The sequence below is a fragment of the Malurus melanocephalus genome, unplaced genomic scaffold, assembly GCF_030028575.1.
Source record: "Malurus melanocephalus ecotype Western Australia unplaced genomic scaffold, MMel_1.1 scaffold_780, whole genome shotgun sequence".
NCBI classification, from domain to species: Eukaryota; Metazoa; Chordata; class Aves; order Passeriformes; family Maluridae; genus Malurus; species Malurus melanocephalus.
In genome coordinates, this window is record NW_026624012.1 from 153,527 (window position 1) to 173,100 (window position 19,574).

At 54.6% G+C, this 19,574-nt stretch overlaps 1 protein-coding gene across 1 annotated transcript in view; it reads left to right on the forward strand.

Annotated features, from left to right (window-relative positions):
- LOC130584847 (microtubule-actin cross-linking factor 1-like) overlaps positions 1–19,574 on the forward strand; it is a 161,953-nt gene that overhangs the window by 97,789 nt on the left and 44,590 nt on the right. The window contains exons 48-54 of the mRNA XM_057385079.1: positions 320–459; positions 1,664–1,726; positions 3,118–3,359; positions 4,220–4,349; positions 5,131–5,330; positions 6,023–6,518; positions 7,062–8,533. Of these exons, the coding sequence (XP_057241062.1) occupies positions 320–459; positions 1,664–1,726; positions 3,118–3,359; positions 4,220–4,349; positions 5,131–5,330; positions 6,023–6,518; positions 7,062–8,533 (2,743 nt within the window). The remainder of the gene's footprint in view (positions 1–319; positions 460–1,663; positions 1,727–3,117; positions 3,360–4,219; positions 4,350–5,130; positions 5,331–6,022; positions 6,519–7,061; positions 8,534–19,574) is intronic.

The window sequence follows — 19,574 nt, forward strand, 5'->3', positions numbered from 1 at the left end:
TTTGACTCAGAGCGGCTCCGCTGAGTCACCGCAGCCCTCGCAGCCCGTTGGGCTCAGCCAGGCTGGGCTCTGTGGGTGRGGGAGGAAGGGAGGGATGTCCCCAGGCTGGTGGGAGGGAGAAGGTTCCCTTCAGCAGAGCCATTATTTGGGATGAGCTGCTCGCTGTCATCWTCCCCCCCGACAGAAATAGCTGTGTCACACCCACACCCCWGAGCTGCYTCCYRGGGYGCYGTGTCCCCATGTCACTGTGTCACCGTGTCACCAGGGGGGTGACAGGCCACGAGGGAAGGGCTGGGGCTGGCTCAGTGTGACCTCCACTCCCAACCTTTGCTTTTGAGCAGGACCTGCTGGAGGAATGGAAGGGGAAGGGGGCTCAGGTGGAGGAGATCGGCCGCAGAGGGACCCTCCTGGAGAACCTGATCGTGGAGATCACGGCACCCAACACCCCGCCCAAGGCAGGTGAGTGACAGCCAGCTCTGCTGAGGACACCTCTGCTGCCACCCCTGCATCCTCTCTGAGCTTGCCTCCAGCCAAAAATGGGGTTATTTTATCCAAATTKACCCTTTTATCCAAATTCAGAGGGGCTGCGGTGATCTGTGTATGGTGGGGCTCAACTCCATTTCATTACCACATCAGTCCAACTTGGCTTAATTAGTCTCAGCTTAACGAGCTGTGAATTACCCTGTGTTTGCTTTGGGGACCCACATCCCTGCTCTGCTGGAACTCATRAGGCAGCTCCTACTTTCTCCTGGCGACGTTTTCCAGGGCCAGAATGTTTTAATCGAGCCCCAGCATTTGGGTTTCATATCTGGATGACATTTAGGGCTGCYATAGTCAGATGTGATTTACTGGTCTCCCTTTTGGCTTCAAACCACTGAAGCAATGAGATTATGTCTGGTTCGTTTGGAAGGCAGCTCAGAGATGTTTTCCAGCCCGTGAGAGCGAGTTCCTGGATGGGAATTTATGGGAATTCACRGTCTGGGTGTGTTTGTTAGGATTGAGTTCATGAGCAGTTCTTTGGGAAATCATWGGGAGAAATCAGAGAGGCTTGTGGGTGACCAAAGGTGCAGCCCTGTAAATCCATGAAAGCTTTAAAATATGTGGTCAGAAAAGATGGAAAATGACCCAAARTCCCTTTGGTTGTGACATCTGGYGTCCAGGGAAGGGACATTGGTGGATCCTGCAAAGAGAGTGTGTCCACAGGGTGGGTTTGAACAGTTTCATCCCATTAAAAAAGGAGGATATGGGGGAGTTAATCCTTCCAGGGRATGCTTTTAGCAGTTTTTTGGGTATAATGCACAAAATCATGCTCGGGGTAGTCCCAGGGGTGGAGAAGTGGCCGGTGGTCCCTGGTACTGCAGGAGCCACGTCCTGCCTGGTGTCTGGGTGATGTTGGGGTGCTGGGAGAGCTGCCCAGCTCCAGRAACTTCAGCTCTTTCTGATCCAGAGGGGAGCAGGAGGAGRGARGTGAATGGAAAWGGAATTAATTCCAAAYRGAATTAACRCCYGGCRCTGGGCATGTGGACACTCAGAGACACTGCCTCGGTGCTCAGTGGCCCTTGTCACATTGTCACAGAGTTCATCCCTTGCTGTCTTCATCCCTAACACTTCTGTCTCATCCCTCTCATCCCTCCTGTCCCTTGTCCCCGTCCCCTGTGCCCAGGTGCTGCTCTGCCCACCCCAGGAGGCTCAGGAGGCAGCGTGAACGGGTACCACACCTGCAAAGGTGAGCTGTCCCCCTTTTGTCCCCATTCCCTGGGGACACAAACCTCAGTGTGGCACCATTGCCATCCCAGGGGATGGAAAATGAGCTTGGCAATGTTTGGGAGTTCTGATGGAGGGTGGAGGTGACACTGAAGGACACAGAGGGGCAGCCTGGGGGAGTGACAGTGCCCTGACACCTCGTCAGGTGGCGTTAAGGGCTGATGAATGGGCGATGGTTTTAAGGCCTGCAATTAAATTTATTGGTTCTGTGGGATTATAGCAACATCCAGCCCTCCAGTTTGGAGAGCAATTTTAATTATTGCCCCTTATCTGCCGTCATTTCGCCGTTTCAGCGAGATAATAGGTGCGGAAAAATGGCTTTATAGCCCGGTGCCAAATTATTTAACCTTGTGCTTTATGAAAGCGGGTCTCAGCTCGTGTCAGGCTCACAAAAATGGAGGGATTTGTTCAAATTTGTTGATTTGAAAAGTGTCACCGTGTATGGGCAGGGAACAATGGGGAATCTCTGGTGGTGGGAAAGATGGTGATGACCTGTGGACAGATGGACAGTGTGGCCTCCTGCTCCTCATCTGAGGCTGGGTTAGATCCTGGTGGTTTGGGGTGGAGAGCGGGGGCTGTGCCACTGATCCCATTAGATCCTGGTGGTTTGGGGTGGAGATCAGGGACCATACTGACCTCATTAGATCCTGGTGGTTTGGGATTGAGATCAGAGGCCACATTGACCCCATTAGATCCTGGTGGTTTGGGGTGGAGATCAGGGGCCACAATGACCTCATTAGATCCTGGTGGTTTGGGGTGGAGAGCGGGGACCACACCGCTGACCTCATTAAATCCTGATGGTTTAGGGTGGAGATCAGGGGCCATGCCACTGATCCCATTAGATCCTGATGGTTTGGGGTGGAGAGCACAGCCACACCACTGACCCCATTAGATCCTGGTGGTCTGGGATTGAGATCAGAGGCCACATCACTGACCCCATTAGATCCTGATGGTTTGGGATGGAGATCAGGGGCCCCTCTGACCCCATTAGATCCTGATGGTTTAGGGTGGAGATCAGGGGCCATGCCAGTGACCCCATTAGATCCTGATGGTCAGGGGTGGAGATCAGGGGCCATACTGACCCCATTAGACCCTGGTGGTCAGGGGTGGAGATCAGGGGCCACACCACTGACCCCATTAGATCCTGATGGTTTAGGGTGGAGATCAGGGGCCCCTCTGACCCCATTAGATCCTGGTGGTCTGGGATTGAGATCAGGGGCCACGCCGCTGACCCCATTAGATCTGGGTGGTCTGGGATTGAGATCAGGGGCCCCTCTGACCCCATTAGATCCTGATGGTCAGAGGTGGAGATCAGGGGCCACACCACTGACCCCAGGCGGGTTTTTGGCACAGACCTGACGGAGATCCAGTGCGACGTGGCGGAGGTGAGCCGGCGGCACCAGGCGCTGGGTGCAGTGCTTCAGGAGCGCCTGCAGCAGCTCTCGGCTGCACTGGAGCAGCTGCAGGAGGTGCAGCAGGAGGCCAGCTCYGTGCTCCGCTGGCTGGAGTCCAAGGAGAAGGCGCTGTCGGAGCTGGACGCCTCCTCCTCGCCCACCAAGACGGAGACGATGCGGGCCCAGGCTGAGCACAACAAGGTGACTGCTCCTCTTGACCCTCTGGGATCATAAAATCATAAAACGGCCCCTCTGGAATCATAAAATGACCCTAAATCACAAAAATCATGGACCAGCMCTTAAGGATCATTTAGTTCCATCCCTTGACTGTGCATGTCCCAGAGGATCTCAGAGCTGGGCTTATCCAGTAGGATCAGGATAAGGCAGGAGAGTTAAAGAAGGGCATTCCCAGCTTAGGAATTCCAGACAGATCCGTGGAGCAGCAGCCAAAAGTTCCCYTTTGCTTTTAGACCTGCTGCTGCCAGGTTGAAAAAAAAAGAGAATATTTAGGGCCCTGGTGTCCCAAATGAGTGTGCTTGAGATCACCCAAAAAAAAATCACTGGCAAGGGTATGAGCAAGAGTCAAGTTTGATATTAAACCATTTCTCAGCATGATATTATAGAATATTAAACTATATATAGTAAAATTAATATAATATAATTAACATAATATAATATAACATAATATAATATTAAATAATATAATATTAAACAGGCATTTCTCAGATCACACTGCACCCTGGAAAAGAGTGWGGGGGGGGGGAGGATGCACCACCACAATGGGTCACTCCAAAATCTCCTGGGAAAGCAATTCCCAGCCTTTCCCTGCCCTTGCAGCCAGGTTAGCTCACAATATTGCAAATAAATTGATGTCATTAAATAAATTTATAATATTTAATTGATAATATTTAATTTAATAATTGAGATTATTCAATTAAATATATAAATTGATTTAATTAAAGAGCAGAAGTTGTCCAACTCCACCTTGTAGCTGCTGCTTCATCCTTGCTCAGTGATTCTTTTGCCCTGTACCTGAGCAAGTTCAAATCATTCTTTTCCAGGCGTTTCTGGCTGAATTGGAACAGAATTCTGGGAAGATCCAGAAGGTGAAGGAAGCTCTCTCTGGCTTGCTGGAGAAATATCCAGATTCCCCAGAAGCAGCCAACTGGAAGAAGATGCAGGAGGACCTGAGTAAGTGCCTGGAGCACTTAATGAGGCTTCTGTCTCCAAACATCACAGCAGACGTGGCTCAGGAGTGCGGGGCGATCCCAAAGTCACGCTAGAGAGCAGAGTCACTTCTAATTAATATTCAGTAAACAGCAAACCTATCTCTGAGCTGTCTGGTGTGGAAGGTGTTCCTGAGCTGAGYGCTGTCGTGATTAATGAGATCTCCRTGATGGATGTGGGTTTTAAAGCCTYGCCTCCTTAAATGGCTTTYTTCAAAACAAAAAGGGGRAAAAATGTGTTAGCGGCACGGGTTGATTATTTTGATTTAAAGCTTCACTGCTTGATATAAAATTCCAGTYATTAATGAGGCTATCCTGGGTAATTAAGTGTTGACTAAACAAGGCTGTGTGTTCAAAAGGAAGCCCAGAGATTGTTTTCTTTGAAACAGCAGGAAGGTGTTGACRGAGTTCTCCATCCTGGAGATCTGAGTGCGCTGGGTGAGGATGGATACCCATGAGACCATCTTCATTTATGGGGTCAGGGGTGTGAGATGACCTAGGTTAGACCAGCAATAGTGACCAGAGCACAGAAAAATCCTGCTGGGGAGGTTTTTTCCAGGAGTTTTCAGGGCCATGGAGCTGCTAGATTTGGATAATGGCTGATTAGACGGGGAGTGAGCAGAGTCACATTGGGAAACAGAGGAGAATTCCCATTGGGAAAACCATGGCGAGGGGAAAATAACCCCGGGGATGGAGTGATGGGGTGGCCAGGAGCTCGATCCTGGCTGACAGAGGTGKTGTTTCAGATTGCAGGTGGGAGAGGGCCAGCCAGGCCACGGCRGCGCGGCAGCAGAAGCTGGAGGAGTCGGCGACGCAGCTGGCGGCGTTCCAGGCGGCCGAGGCACAACTGCGGCCGTGGCTGATGGAGAAGGAGCTGATGATGAGCGTGCTGGGCCCGCTCTCCATCGACCCCAACATGCTGAATGCTCAGAAGCAGCAGGTCCAGGTGAGAGGGGGTGTCTGAGATGGGCTGGGGGTGGAGGGGAGAGTCTCACCCCGATGGGATGTGCTCGGGGCTGACGCTCTGCTGAGCGCTCAGAGTGTTCAGGGACCTCATGGCTGCTCTTCCAAAGCCTCCAAACCCCGCTGAGCCCAAACCTCTGCTCTGCTGAGCGTTCAGAGTGTTCAGAGACCTCATGGCTGCTGTTCCAAAGCCTCCAAACCCCGCTGAGCCCAAACCTCTGCCGGGAACTCACTCAGGGTGCCGTGCTCAGCTCATCCCGCGCTGGGTTGAGTCACCAGTGAATCATTTGGCCCCTCCTGGAGAGTGGAATCGTTTCGAACGCGGCCTGTGCTGCCCCTCTGCCTGCCATTCCTCCTCCTKCCACATCCTAACATGGCTCTGACCAGCCACAAAAAAACCCCAGTGGAGATAATTCCATTTTCATCTCATCTCAGTGCTTTATGCTGCGTTAAAACACAAATAAGAGATGGAGCAAAGTCCTGGGGTCACACACCCCKCTCAGCTTTTTCACTTCCAAGGTCACAGTAAATCCTAGGCTGCCCAGCCCAGCTGCTGTCCCACCTCCTGCTGGTTTTCTGGGCTGGATGAAGCCCCTGGAGCTCTGGTTTATTTTGACTGTGTGTACTCAGAGCTGTCAGTTTTATGCAAACACTTGTGCCTCGTTTCTGTTGCAGTTTATGCTGAAGGAATTCGAAGCTCGCCGGCAGCAGCACGAGCAGCTCAACCAGGCGGCCCAGAGCATCCTGAGCGGGCCTGGAGATGTTTCCCCATCCACCAGCCAGGTGCAGGATGAGCTCCAAGGGATCAACCAGAAATGGTCYGAGCTCACAGAGCGCCTCAACTCCCGCTCCAGCCACATCGACCAGGCCATCGTGAAGAGCACCCAGTACCAGGAGCTGCTGCAGGGCCTCTCGGAGAAGGTGAAGGCGGTGGGGCAGCGCCTGAGCGGTCAGTCTGCTGTCAGCACCCAGCCTGAGGCYGTCAAACAGCAGCTGGAGGAGACCAGCGAGATCCGCTCGGACCTGGAGCAGCTGGAGGAGGAGATCTCGGAGGCTCAGAGCCTGTGTGATGAGCTCTCTGTCCTGATCGGGGAGCAGTACCTCAAGGATGAGCTGAGGAAACGCCTGGAGACAGTGGCGCTGCCCCTCAAAGGCCTGGAGGACCTGGCAGGTGAGAGAGAGGAGAATTTGTYTGAGGGATGTTGGGATGCTGAGCTCACCACTGCTCTGCCATCACTGGGTTTATAAAAATCATAAAGGAAGAACCATTTATCATTTTTTAGGGTTTTTTTATGCGGGACCAAACATGGGAGGGTTCAAACCCCAGAAATAGCTCAGCCTGGAGGGAGGGTAGAGGTGTTTGGCCCCACTGATGTGACTCTTCAACAAGCTTGGAAAATAAACCAGGTTCCTAAATCCAAACTGGACCATGGGGAAGCCCCAATGGCCACCCTCTGATCTTGGGATGCATCTTCTGCTTTCTGAGAGGGTCAGGAGAGCTGAGACTTCTGCATCATCACCGCCTYTCACTCTTAAAAAATGTATGAATCGGTGACCAGAAAGGGGCCAGGGATGCAGTGGGAAGCTCCTTCCTGGTAAATCAGAACGCAGTGGGTGCATCTGAGACGATTTTAATTTGATTTGATCGGATTGGATTGATTTTTCGTTCGATTTCGGTTTAATTGCCGCCTCCCCCTCTCCGTTGCCGTTGCAGCCGACCGGATGAACCGGCTGCAGACCGCGCTCGCCAGCTCCCAGCAGTTCCAGCACATGTTCGACGAGCTCAGGAGCTGGCTGGACGACAGGAGGTGCCAGCAAGCCCAGAGCCAGCCCATCTCCGCCAAACTGGACAGGCTGCAGAGCCAGATCCAGGAGCAGGAGGAGTTCCAGAAGAGCCTCAACCAGCACAGCGGCTCCTACGAGATGATCGTGGCCGAGGGGGAATCTTTGCTGCTCTCAGTCCAGCCTGGGGAGGAGAAAACCACCCTGCAGAACCAACTGGTCAGCCTGAAGAGCCACTGGGAGGAGCTGAGCAGGCAGGCTGCYGACAGGCACTCTAAACTCAAAGACTGCCTGCAGAAAGCTCAGAAGTACCAGCGGCACGCCGAGGACCTGCTGCCCTGGGTGGAGGAGTGCCAGGCCAGGATGGCAGAGCTGGAGGTCACCCTGGATCCTGTACAGCTAGAGGCCACCCTGCTGAGGTCCAGGGCCATGCTGAGCGACGTGGAGAAGCGCCGGTCCCTGCTGGAGATGCTCAACATCGCCGCTGACATCCTGATCGACGCATCCCAAACGGACGAGGACGACGTCCGCGACGAGAAGGCCGGCATCAACCAGAGGATGGATGCCATCACCGAGGAGCTTCAAACCAAGACTGGCTCCATAGAAGAAATGTCCCAGAGGCTCAAGGAGTTCCAGGAGAGCTTCAAGAACATCGAGAAGAAGCTGGAAGGGGCGAAGCACCAGCTGGAGATTTACGACGCCCTGGGGCCACAAGCGTGCAGCAATAAGAACTTGGAGAAGCTCAGGGCRCAGCAGGAGGTGCTGCAGGCCCTGGAGCCACAAGTGGATTATCTGAAGAACCTCACTCAGGGTCTGGTGGAAGATGCCCCAGCCGGATCTGACTGCTCACAGCTCTTGGGCCAAGCACAGGCRGCTCAGCAGGACCTGGGATCCATCAAGCAGAGGGTGAACGAGTGCTGCGCGCTGATGGAAAACAAGCTGGAAGGCATTGGCCAGTTCACCAGCAGGGTCAGGGAGATGTTCTCYCAGCTGGCTGACCTGGATGATGAGCTGGACAGCATGGGCCCCACTGGGAGAGACTCAGACAGCCTCCAGTCCCAGGCTGAGGACATCCGTGCCTTCCTTGGGAAACTGCAGCGGCTCAAAGCCGACATCGACGCCTCCGAAGACGAGTGCAAGAAGATGCTGGAGGAGGAGGGCAGCCCCGACCTGCTGGGGCTGAAAAGGGAGCTGGAGACGCTGAGCAAGCAGTGTGGCAAGCTGACAGAGAGGGGAAGGAACCGGCAGGAGCAGGTRGAGACCACGCTGGCCCGCGTGGAGGATTTCTACAGCCGCCTGAAGGAGCTGAGCCACATGACCACRGCGGCCGAGGAGAGCGAGGCCCTGCAGTGGGTGGTGGGGACGGAGGTGGAAACCATCAACCAGCAGCTGGCAGACTTCAAGGTCAGTTTGAGTCCGTTTTATTGTTCAAATCTTGCTATTTATTTTTTTGAATGATTATTTCGAATTGTTTGTTTTTTGAATTTTATTATTCGATGCCATTTCATTTTTTGCGCGGCGTTTGAAGGCATTGCGGGTTTCTTGTGGGTTTCAAGCCATGGCATCCCTGTTGTTTGTGGCCACAGTGTGAGTGGGTTTGTGCTGAAATATCTGTGCTCTGGAGGGTGTGAGATCCTGCTGGTGGACTTGATGGTCTGAGGTGGAAAGGTGCAGAAAAAATCTGGGATTGGCAGGAAAATTGGCAGGAAAATCCCTGTTTTCCTGGGGATGCGCAGTGTTGGCGTGCCAGCATCTTGTGGGCTGGAAGAGATGGGTGGCATTGAGATTTTGGAGGAGGCAGGGATTTTGGTTCTGGAGGGTGCAAGATCCTCATAGTCTACGGTGGAAAGGTGCAGAAAAATTTGGGATTTGCAGGAAAATCCCTGTTCTCCTGGGTATTTGTGGTGTTGGCATGCCAGCATCTTGTGGGCTGGAAGAGATGGGTGGCATTGAGATTTTGGAGGAGGAAGGGATTTTGATTCTGGAGGGTGTGAGATCTGCTGGTGGACTTGATGGTCTGTGGTGGAAAGGTGCAGAAAAAATCTGGGATTTGCAGGAAAATCCCTGTTCTCCTGGGGATGTGTTGGTGTGCCAGTGCCTCATGGGCTGGCAGAGGTGGGTGGCATTGAGATTTTGGAGGAGGAAKGGATTTTGGCTCTGGAGGGTGTGAGATCCTGATAGTCTRTGGTGGAAAGGTGCAGAAAAGATCTRGGATTTGCAGGAAAATCCCTGTTCTCYKGGGGATGTGTGGTGTTGACATACCAGCACCTCTTGGGCTGGTAGATGTGGACAACATTGAGATTTTGGGGCAGGAAAACCGGGGTTTGGATCCCCCTGAGCTGGGAATTTGCATCATTTGAGAGCCTGGTCCAGATCAGATCACCCTTCAGCTCTGCCTCTGCCTGGCCCACCCTTCCTGCTCACCATCCCCTCCATCTGGGTCACGTTTTACATCCATTTTGGGATCCTCGGGTACTGAAAACCCCACAGATAAACTGTGAGACAGRGAATAAAACCAAGGTGAAGTTTTATGTGGGCTGAGCAAGGATGGAGACCATTGAAGCTCTGAGAGAGGGAGGAGTTTGGAGAGCATTTGTTAAATTTCTGTGCAGYGCTGTGGTGTCGGGAGGAGCTGTGGAAAAGCCCGGCTCGTGCTCAGGGGGCTTCTCRTGGTTGCCCAAGATTTATTTCCCAATAAATTCTCTCCCTAAGACAATCTCACAACTTTTGCCCTCCTTGGATTGCAAACCAGGAGTGTCTGGGTGGAGCAGAGGAGCTGGCAGGGCCCTGGGGTGARGAATGGGGTGAAGGATGGGGTGAGGAATGGGGTGAAGGATGGGGTGACAGGGACTCCCCAGGAGCGGTCACGCTCTGTCCATCCAGAAGGCTCAAACGCAGGCAGATATTATATCCTAAGGCATTAATTTTAATGAACATCTGTGTAAATGAGATGCAAATTAGGCACGGCCCCGGGGCTCCAGGCAAGTTGCCAACAGAGCCCTGACAAAGGTGGGCACTTCTGGACCCATTGTGTCCAGATTTTAATAAAGAAGATGCATTGAAGGCTCTGGTGGAGGCTGGGAACCGATGACTTTGGAAGCAGCTTGCGTTTGAAGCTTCCCACGTATTTTTYTTTCCCCTCAAACTTGCCCCAAAAGGCCACAACCTCCTTAAACTTTTGGAAAACWGCCATCTGTGCGTTTCCTCTGTCCCTCCCCAGCCCCTTTCCCGGGTCACAGAGGGACTAATCCTGGCTTTGGGATGGATGAGCCCTCTCCCGCTCTAAGTTTTGCTCCTGGCYGGGTTCCTTTGTTTGCAGGAGGGATTTCAGATGCGATTTTGGGGATGGATCCACGATCCAGGGTGAATCTGGAGTTCAGGGGGTGCRGGAAAGCCGGGCAGGGACTGGTTTTGTGTAGCAGATTATCACAAACCCATCTGGAGGAGGCTTTGAGGGGTCACTGAATTCAGCTCTGAGTTTTCTGGTGAGATCCAGCGCAGCTGAAAGGCGTTTCTGTGGTTTGGAGCCTGTGCTTATATGGCCATCCCRACGGATCGCTGCGGATCCAGCTGTGCCACAGGAGAAATAACGGGGATTTAGCCCGTGTGAAGCTGTCAGAGCAAAAGAACCTCATCTCTAACTCATCCTCAGCAGGAGTTTAACCCAAGCGGCTCTCATTCCATCGCTGCCTCTCCGAGGAGCCTTTTTTTTGTTTAAAAAGCTGCTAAAAGTTGGGAGAATCTTCRTGCTGAGCTTCACACGGCTGAGTTGGGTTCTTCAGCACGAGGGACAAGTGCCAGGCACCGGCAGGAGCTGCTCACAGGAGTTTCCAGGCTGGGGCACTTCATCCCCCTCTTCTCTCTCTGCTGTCATCAGCTCGGGTTTCTCCCAGCTTACGCTGATATTAAATTTTAATGACTGGAATCAAATGAGCCCCAGTTGAGACGTTACTAAACATAACAGCTCTGTGGATTGAGTTTGGCAAACAGCAGAATTCCCCAGGGAAATGATTCCCCAGGTACAGATGAGACAGGGAGTGAGTGGGGTCACTCACGTGAAGGTTCCTCCAGTGCTTTGTTTCCAGCATCAGCAGCCCTTGATCAGCTGGGAGAGCCTGAGCTGGAGCCCTTCACCCCCAAAATTGGAACCCTTCACCCCAAAAATTGTGAATCTGATGGGATAAGGCTTGTGCTGCTCAGTCCTTTACACACTGGAGCATCAGCAACCCCTGATCAGCTCAGAGACCCTGAGCTGGAGCCCTTCACCCCTAAAATTGGAGCCTTTTACCCCCAAAATTGGAACCCTTCATCCCCAAAATTGGAACCCTTTATCCCCAAAATTGGAACCTTTCACCCCCAAAATGATGACTTTATTGGGGTAAAGCTTGTGTTGCTCAGTCCTTTACATGCTGGAGCATCAGCAGCCCCTGATCAGCTCAGAGACTCTGAGTTGGAATCCTTCCCCCCCAAAATTGGAACCCTTAACCCCCAAAATTGGAACCTTTCTCCCCCAAAATTGGAACCTTTCTCCCCCAAAATTGGAACCTTTCTCCCCCAAAACTGTGACACTGAGGAGCACCCACCAGCCTAGGCCACAGAGCTGATGGAATCAAATTCCTGGACTGAAATTGTTTTTTTGGGGTACACATCTGTGCTGGGGTGGCTGAGCAAGCTCAAGCCTGGGTTTTGTTTATTTTTCACACGGTGGGTTTTGAGTTCGGGTTTAAAGTGTGGCTTGTGCCTGGCATTGGCAGCTCTGGCCTGGGATCCTCCTTGGTTTTTGGTGTTGTTTTTGGACAAATTCTTGCCGTTKCCACATTTCAGCCCCGGGGCAGAGGGCAGTGCCCAGCCCTGGGTCAGAGGTGCTGGAAGGGATTTCTGGGCAGGGCRAGGATCCTGCTGCCTGCCCAGTTGTGGGTTGGTGGAATGGTTGAGGAAGGGACAGGGACAYTTTCTGCYRTCCCAGGGTGCTCCAAGCCCTGTCCAGCCTGGCCTTGGAYATTTCCAAGGATCCAGGGSCAGCCAGAGCTGCTCTGTGCCAGTGAGGAATCTCAGCTGCATCACGCCAGGGTGCTTTGCTTTGCTTTGCTTTGCTTTGCTTTGCTTTGCTTTGCTTTGCTTTGCTGGGGACACTTTGTCCCCGTGAGGAGGACGAGAGCAGGATCAGCCCTGCATTCCTTCCGTGCTCAACAGCCAGGAGGGATTTCTGTGCTGAGCTAGGGCGAGTTCCCCAAAACAAAACTCAAAAAAAACATCGACCTTGACACGGCCAAAGGACCACCGTCGCACTGGGTGGGTGCAGGGGCAGTTGGATGGCAGAGGGGACACCTGGTGACATGGCTGGGTGCTTGGTGACATGGCTGGATGCTCTGGTGACATGGCTGGGTGCTTGGTGACATGGCTGGATGCTCTGGTGACATGGCTGGATCCTTGGTGATATGGCTGGGTCCCTGGTGATGGGACAGGGGGACACCTGGTGACATGGCTGGGTCCTTGGTGACATCGCTGGGTACTTGGTGACATGACTGGGTCCCTGGTGACATGGTTGGATACCCTGTGGCTGGGTCCCTGGTGACATTGCTGTGTCCCTGGTGACATGGCTGGGTTCTTGGTGGTGGGACTGGGTCCCTGATGACGGGGCTGGGTGCCCTGGGTACCCTGTGGGTGGGTGCTCTGGTGATGTGGCTGTGTCCCTGGTGACATGGCTGGGTCCTTGGTGACATGGCTGGGTCCCTGGTGGTGTGGCTGCGTCCCTGGTGACATAGCTGTGTCCCTGGTGACATGCTGTGTCCCTGGTGGTGTGGCTGTGTCCCTGGTGACATGGCTGGGTGCCCTGGGCCGGCTGTCCCCTCTGTCCCCGCTGTGTCCCCGGACGGCGCTGGGGCACGGCGCAGGAATGCGGCGAGCCAGGACCTGCTGCAGCTGGCACAGCCACGCTGTTTGTCCAGGATCTGCCTCCCCGAGCTCATGAAACCCCACCCTGGCCAGGAGAGAGCAGGGGGAGGGGGTCCCCATCATCCTGCTTTGCCAAGGCAGCCCAGAGAAGGGGTAATTTCAGGCTCCTGGCATTTTTGGGGTGTTTTTTTGAGACTGGAACTTCTTACTGCAGTGAGCTCCGGCCCTGCTGTGTCCCACCAGTAAAGGTTTGATGCTGGATGGYGAAGAGGGGAAGGAGAATCCCTGGACAGCAGCAATTGAAGCCTTGCTGTTTTATTTTAGAGCAGGTCAGGTCAGCCAGGGCCCCCGCAGCCGTTGTGCCTCCAGCACCCTCTTTGTCTGCTTCAACAAAAAAACCAAAAAAATCAGGGAAGAAATCCCAGCAGCGGTGATGCAGCGAGTGATGGCAGACCAGAATTACTCATCTGGCCATTCCAACGCTGCTGCCTGACCCTGCTCCAGGCTCTCCCGGGGAAAAGGGGAGCCCACGCTGCTCCCGTGCCCTCTTCCTGCCCCTATTTCCAGCTGGGGATGTCAGCTTTTCTCAGCGTTTCATTTGTGACTCGGAATTCCCCCGTTTGCACCGGGGAGCTTACTCAACGGCGCTGTCACAAATGCCACCGCTGCCGTAACAGCTGCCTGGTGGCYCTGGGTTTGTCCCAGGTGTCATTGCCTGAGGGTGCTGGCTGTGGGATGTGACCTCATTGTGTCCCCTGCATGAGCCATCGTTGGGCTGTCACAGGCAGGGAGGGCTGGCATGGCGATGTGGCTGCCCAGGATRTTTTGTAGGAGAATCAAAGTTTGGGTTTCTGCCCCAAAGTTTTATCCCATTTAGGTTTGGGCACACAAATGGAATTTTGTGGTTATCTTCTGTAGGGTGATTTTGAAGGGTTTTTTCTCAGTGGTTTTGTGGTTCTCTGCCTGGGACTGGCAGGTCCTCTCCTGCTACTTCAGAGTGGGATCAGAGGATGGTTTGGGCTGGAAGGGACCCTAAAAATCATCTCATTCCATCCCTCCTGAGGATGGGCAGAGAGGAAAAGCAGCCCCATTTTGGGGCAGAACTGGAGCGCAGGGGTGACTCCTCGTGCTGACCTTGGCACAAGCCACCAGCGCTCAAATCCTTCATTTCTGGACCAGCAAGACAAACAGTCCTTAGGCAGGACAAATGGCCACACTGACCATGCCCAAGCACCCAACCCACGCCCCCGGGGTGGCTTTTTTGGGCACCCCACACCCCACACCCGGGGTTGCCTGGCCGGCAGGTGGGCACGGGGAGGTGGCAGGGAAGGGACAAGGAAGGGACTCTGCCACTTGCTGTGCCCCGGGGTATTTTTAACCCTTGTGTGYCCCCCGAGGAATGCGCGTGGCTCCCGCCAGTCGTGGGGCCGGGAGCAGCTGGGTGGGAGTGGGCGGGCAGCGGGGACAGCCTGCGTGACGGTGGCTGCTCGCCCAACGCTTTCCAGACCTACTTAAAGTATCTCTGGCTCGTATTTTCAGCATCGGCAGCGCGGGCAGAAATGCCTCCTCTCTGACAGCTGTGAAGCTGCCTTAAAGGCACCCTCTCCCCTGGCTGGGGGTGACAAGAACGGGTGGCGCTGGGTGACAGGGCCACGGTGGGGCTGGGTGTGTTTGTGACCTGGTGGCCCTGGCACGAGCAGCCTCCTCGCTCCTCGGAGGTGAATTTTGGCACTGAGAGAAGAGCAGATGAGCCCCCAGAGCTCCTCCTTCCCAAAGAGAACGCTGCCACCCCTGCTGTCGGTTCCACGGGTGGGCTTTGACCTTGACGTGTCAGCGGCGGCACCGACACTTCCCCGATCCCGAGAACAAGAGCGAATTAAGCCAAGACTTGCTGAGATCGACCAAATCCTAGCGAGCCTTTTTTTTCTTTTTTTTTTTTTTCCCCTCCTTTTCATTTCTTTTCTTGACCGTGAAACAATCGGGGCTGTGATCAAATGGTGCCTTTCAGGAGCTGCCTTGGGCCAGCGCTTCCCAAAGCCACCCACTTGCAGATGCTTTGGTGACCCTGCCAGGTCCCTGACRAGGGAGGTGGCCTGAGGAATGTCCCCTGTCCCATGTCCCCTCTCCGGAGCGCTCGTTAGCTGCTGGTGATGACACTTGCCAGCGTTTCCAGGAGCTACTAAAAATACCGGCTTTGCATAAGAGCAGGAGAGCTGAGGATCCGAGGGAGGAGGAGGAGATGGGGAAGGTTTTTGTCTGCAAAGGCTGAGCAGAGGAGGGAGAGGAGCCGGGTCCTGGCAGGATTGGGGGATTTGTGGGGACATTTCTGTCACCTGCAGTGTCCCAGAGAGGATTGGGGGACCAGTGGGGACATTTCTGTCACCTGCAGCACCCAGTGAGAGTTGGGGCATTTGTGGGGACATTTCCATCCTGCAGCATCCCAGCAAGGATTGGGGGATTTGTGGGGTCATTCCCATCACCCACACCATCCTAGTGAGAATTGGGGGATTTGTGGGGACATTCCCATCACCTGCAGCATCCTGGTGAAGATTGGGCAATTTGTGGGGATATTTTTGTCACATGCAGCATCCCAGTGAGGACTGGGGGATTTATGGGAATGTTCTCATCACCTGCAGCATCCTAGTGAGGATTGGGGGATTTGTGGGGTCATTCCCACCACTCACAGCATCCCAGTGAGGATTGGGAAGGGAAGGACTGTGGCCACGGGGTCTGAAGGACTCGGATTAGTCACTGCAGCCTTTCAGGAACAATTGCCAGTTCTCCTCCTGCTGCAGGAGTGGTTGAAATGTCTCCAGCCCAGAGGGTTTTCAGGATGATCACACACTTACCTCACTGCCTAAAGAGCCTTGGAGCCATTTATTAATCACCCCATCCCTGCAGTTTATTAATCACCTCATCCCCGTTGTCCCCCTGCACTCTGGGGAGCAGCTCCTGCAGTTCTCACATCCCTGGGGTGGGCTGCCTGGGGTCCCCAGGGTGCTGCACCCACCCTCGAGGAATTCACAGAGCAGCAGAGGGCAAAAATGGGCATTTCAGCAGCTGTCACCTCCTGCCCACCAGGGCCTGTGCCTCACTGTCCCACCTCAGGGTGCTGCCAGGGAGTTTTGGGGTGCCCTGGGCACGCAGATGGGGTTCCATGGGAACGCTGAGCGCTGCTGCAGCACGTGGGCTCCAGGCTCGCTTCGGGAGGATTATTTATACCAACATCTATATTAACTGCCTTGCAGGGAGAGCGCTGCGGTGCAGCTCCTGCACCCTCAGAAAAACGAAATAAATGAAATAAACTCGATTTCCTTTTAATTTATCCAAATTCAAACGGCTGCAGCCGTGCATGCAAAGCGCAGCAGGCTCCTCTGGGAGTTTGGGTTTTAACCTCTCCCTAAAAACTTTCCCCCGTGGAGGTGCAGAACCCCACAGAGCCTGTCCAGGTTTGCTCCCACAGCCCTGTGGAGGAGAATCCCGAATCAACGGGCTCCAGGTTCTAAATAGCTGATTCTGAGATGTTCTGGCTCCCTGTGACCCTGCAGCCTTTGGAGAGGGACTGAGTGATGGCTTCAAGGCTGATTTGGGGAGCCCAAGGGGTGAGGGATCACCCAGGYTTGGGATAACCCCGGTGCTCCTGGCTGGATCAGGGGCTGGAACAGCAATAGGAAAGGTTTGGGAAAGGGAATGAGTTAGGAGGASAGCAGGAGGGATGGAAAGAAGTGCCCCTGACCTTCTGACAAATGCAGAGAATGCTTTAAAGAACACGAATCCTCTGCTAAAAATCCTGGAGCGCCGTTTCTAAGGGAGATTTGGTGTGTGCTCAATTTGGCTTTGCGCTTTCATTGCGGGCTCTGAGGGAGGTGGAACGCACCCCGAGTGCCTCTGTTGGGCTGGAGGCACCTGGGGTTGTCCCCTGTGCCTTGTTTGGAGGTGACAGAGTGTCCCAGCCCAGTGGTGACACTCATGGGGACAGCATGAGTTTCAATGTCCTTCCAACACAAACCATTYTCTGATTTTGTGACGTGAAAAATTTTTATGCTCAGCAAAACCTGTAGGGACAAAGCTTACAGGAGCTCTCCTCCATCCACCCTGCACTCCCAGCGCAAAAAAAAGCATCAAAGGTGAAGATTAAAGAAGCTTTGAGGACCGAGAAGACCCTTGGTTGCTCCCTGATCTCGTAAATGACTGGTCCATCAGAGCTCCTGAGCTGCCTCCGAGCTCTCCTGCTCAGGTCCCTCTCTTCCAGCTGCTGAGAGGCATTAAAAGAAAGCTAAAAATACCTTTGGTTCCTAAAGAGTGCCGGGCCGTGTAAACAGTGGCGGCAGCGGTGGCGGGATGGAGCCATAAACAGGGTGACATCAGCCCGGGACGGGGACAGCGCCGTATGGGGAAAATTTGAAAGCAGCAGGGTCAGGACACAAGTGGGGATGATCCCGATCTTGGGAAACCTCTGGGTGAGGGTGTTTGTCTGTGGGATGTGGCCTGGGGTGGCTCTGGTCTGGTTTGGGTGATGGGAGCTCTTTGTGGGACTGAGTGAAAGCCAATGAAGGGTCTTGGAAACACCAAAAAGGACAAAAACCAGGCAGGACCTTCACGTCCTTCCCCATCCATCCCTCRCAGCGACACAAAGCTCAGGCAAAGCCCTGACCTTGCAGTTCCCAGCACTGTTTGGCTGGGGTGGCACTCAGAATTTTTAAAGCTGTGATTTGGAGAACCTGCACGAGCTCTGCYTGGGATATTCAGACCAGGCTCAGCAGGTTTTCAACCGGCTTTCATCCCTGCCCAATATTTCCCATAATGGTTTTGGAAATTGGGGTGGGGGGAACGTGTCGGACGAAGACTCTGCTCGCTCTTGGCACGTGACTCGGTGAGGAAATGGGAAAAGAATTTCTGGCTGTGAAACGGGGCAGCTCCACGTCGGGGAAGGGGGGGAAAGAGAGATCGTTCCTTCTTCCAGCAGTGGAACAAAAAAGCCTCCTCGCCCCAGCCCGGATGCCTGGGATTCCTGGCGGAGGGGCCCCGGAGCGGTAACGGTCCAGCCCCGGCCAAGGTGGTAGCAGGGGAGCCGGGGCGGTGTTGTCGGAGCTCTGGCACRGCCCCGTTGTCCTCTTGTTGTTTCAGCTGCTCTGGATTAAAACCGGGGACCGGGAGCTGCTGCCGCGTCCCCCGCCGAGGGGAAAAATCCGGGACGCGCTGGAAGTGTCGGCAGCTGGGGCTGGAGGAGGTTGTGGGGCTCAGTGTCCGGTTGTGTGTCCCCGAGGGCTCGGGGGGACATGGAGGGGACGTGCCCTGGATGGGCAAAGGGGATCCCTGGGGGCTGTTTGGGATCCTSTCCCAAATCCCCGCTCCCTSCCCGCCTCCCGCTCATTTCCTGGGTTGTGTTTAATGGTGGAAAAAAGGGGTTCTGAAGGTTTCCCGGTGCGCAGACATTTCTGAGGAGCAGTTAGGGCCATAAAATGGGCAATTCCCACTGAACTCTCCCCTTCCACAAAACATCTCTCCAAAAGCACAACAAAGCTTTGGGAATGAGGTGTTGGAGCTGCTGCAGTCGGTGCCGGGATGTGGAGATTTAGGGTGTGAGAGCTCGGGGGTGTGGAAGCTGGGCCCCCACCACAACATACCATGGCCTTGGCCAAGCCTCAGTGCTTTCAGGATGGCGATGCATCCAAAAAAACTCAGAATTTCACCTTCCCTTGGCTCACCACTGCCAGATGAGGCTTTTGGTGAAGYTGTGGCGCAGCAAAGCACAGAGCAAGGTCCCGTTCTCCCGATATCGGTGCTTTTGGAGTGCAAAGCCGCACGTTTTTCTGTATGAAACACCTTGTATTTTTATCCCGATGCCATAATTCATCCCAAAGTAGCAGGCCGGGTGGCTGGTGGGGCGGGTTGTTGCCTGGAGATGCGTGGAGGCTGTTCCCAACCCTCCTGTTTTCTCTTTGCCGAGTCTGTGACTTCCCTCAGCATCACTTCGCAGCGGTGATTCACGCTCCCGGGCTGCCTCCCTCTCCTCTTCCAATGTTCCCCATCTCCTAAACCCAAGGGTTTTGGGGGAGGAAAAGAGGGTGACAGGACTCGGGATGGGAGGAGCAGGATGTTGCCCTAGAGCCGGGGCTATAAAAATCATGATTTTTTAAGAAAAGAGCCCGCGGTGGTTGAGGGGAACGGTGGCAAGCTGGGGGTGGCTTTTTTTTGGCAGAGCCACGGRGAAGGCAAAATTGGTACTTTGGGGGTGTTTCGGGTGGGTTTCTTCGGCGATTTAACAACTCGCTTCTTTGTGCGAGGGCGGGTGCGAGGAGCAGGGAGACCCGACGCGTGTTGGGGGGGGTCGCAATCCCCCCGGCAGCGCCGGCTCGGGGAGCGGCGGACAAAGGGCCGGGGGAGCGGGGCCGGTGGCGGGGGGAGCCGGAGCCGGAGCCGCCGCCGAGCCAGGGCGTTGCTGCTCTTTGTCGGGGGCTGCCGCCTCCCCCCGGAGGAGGGGCCATCCCCGGCGGGGCTGGCGGGGACCAACGCCGCTCCGCCACCGAGCGCGTCCCCCCGGTCCCAG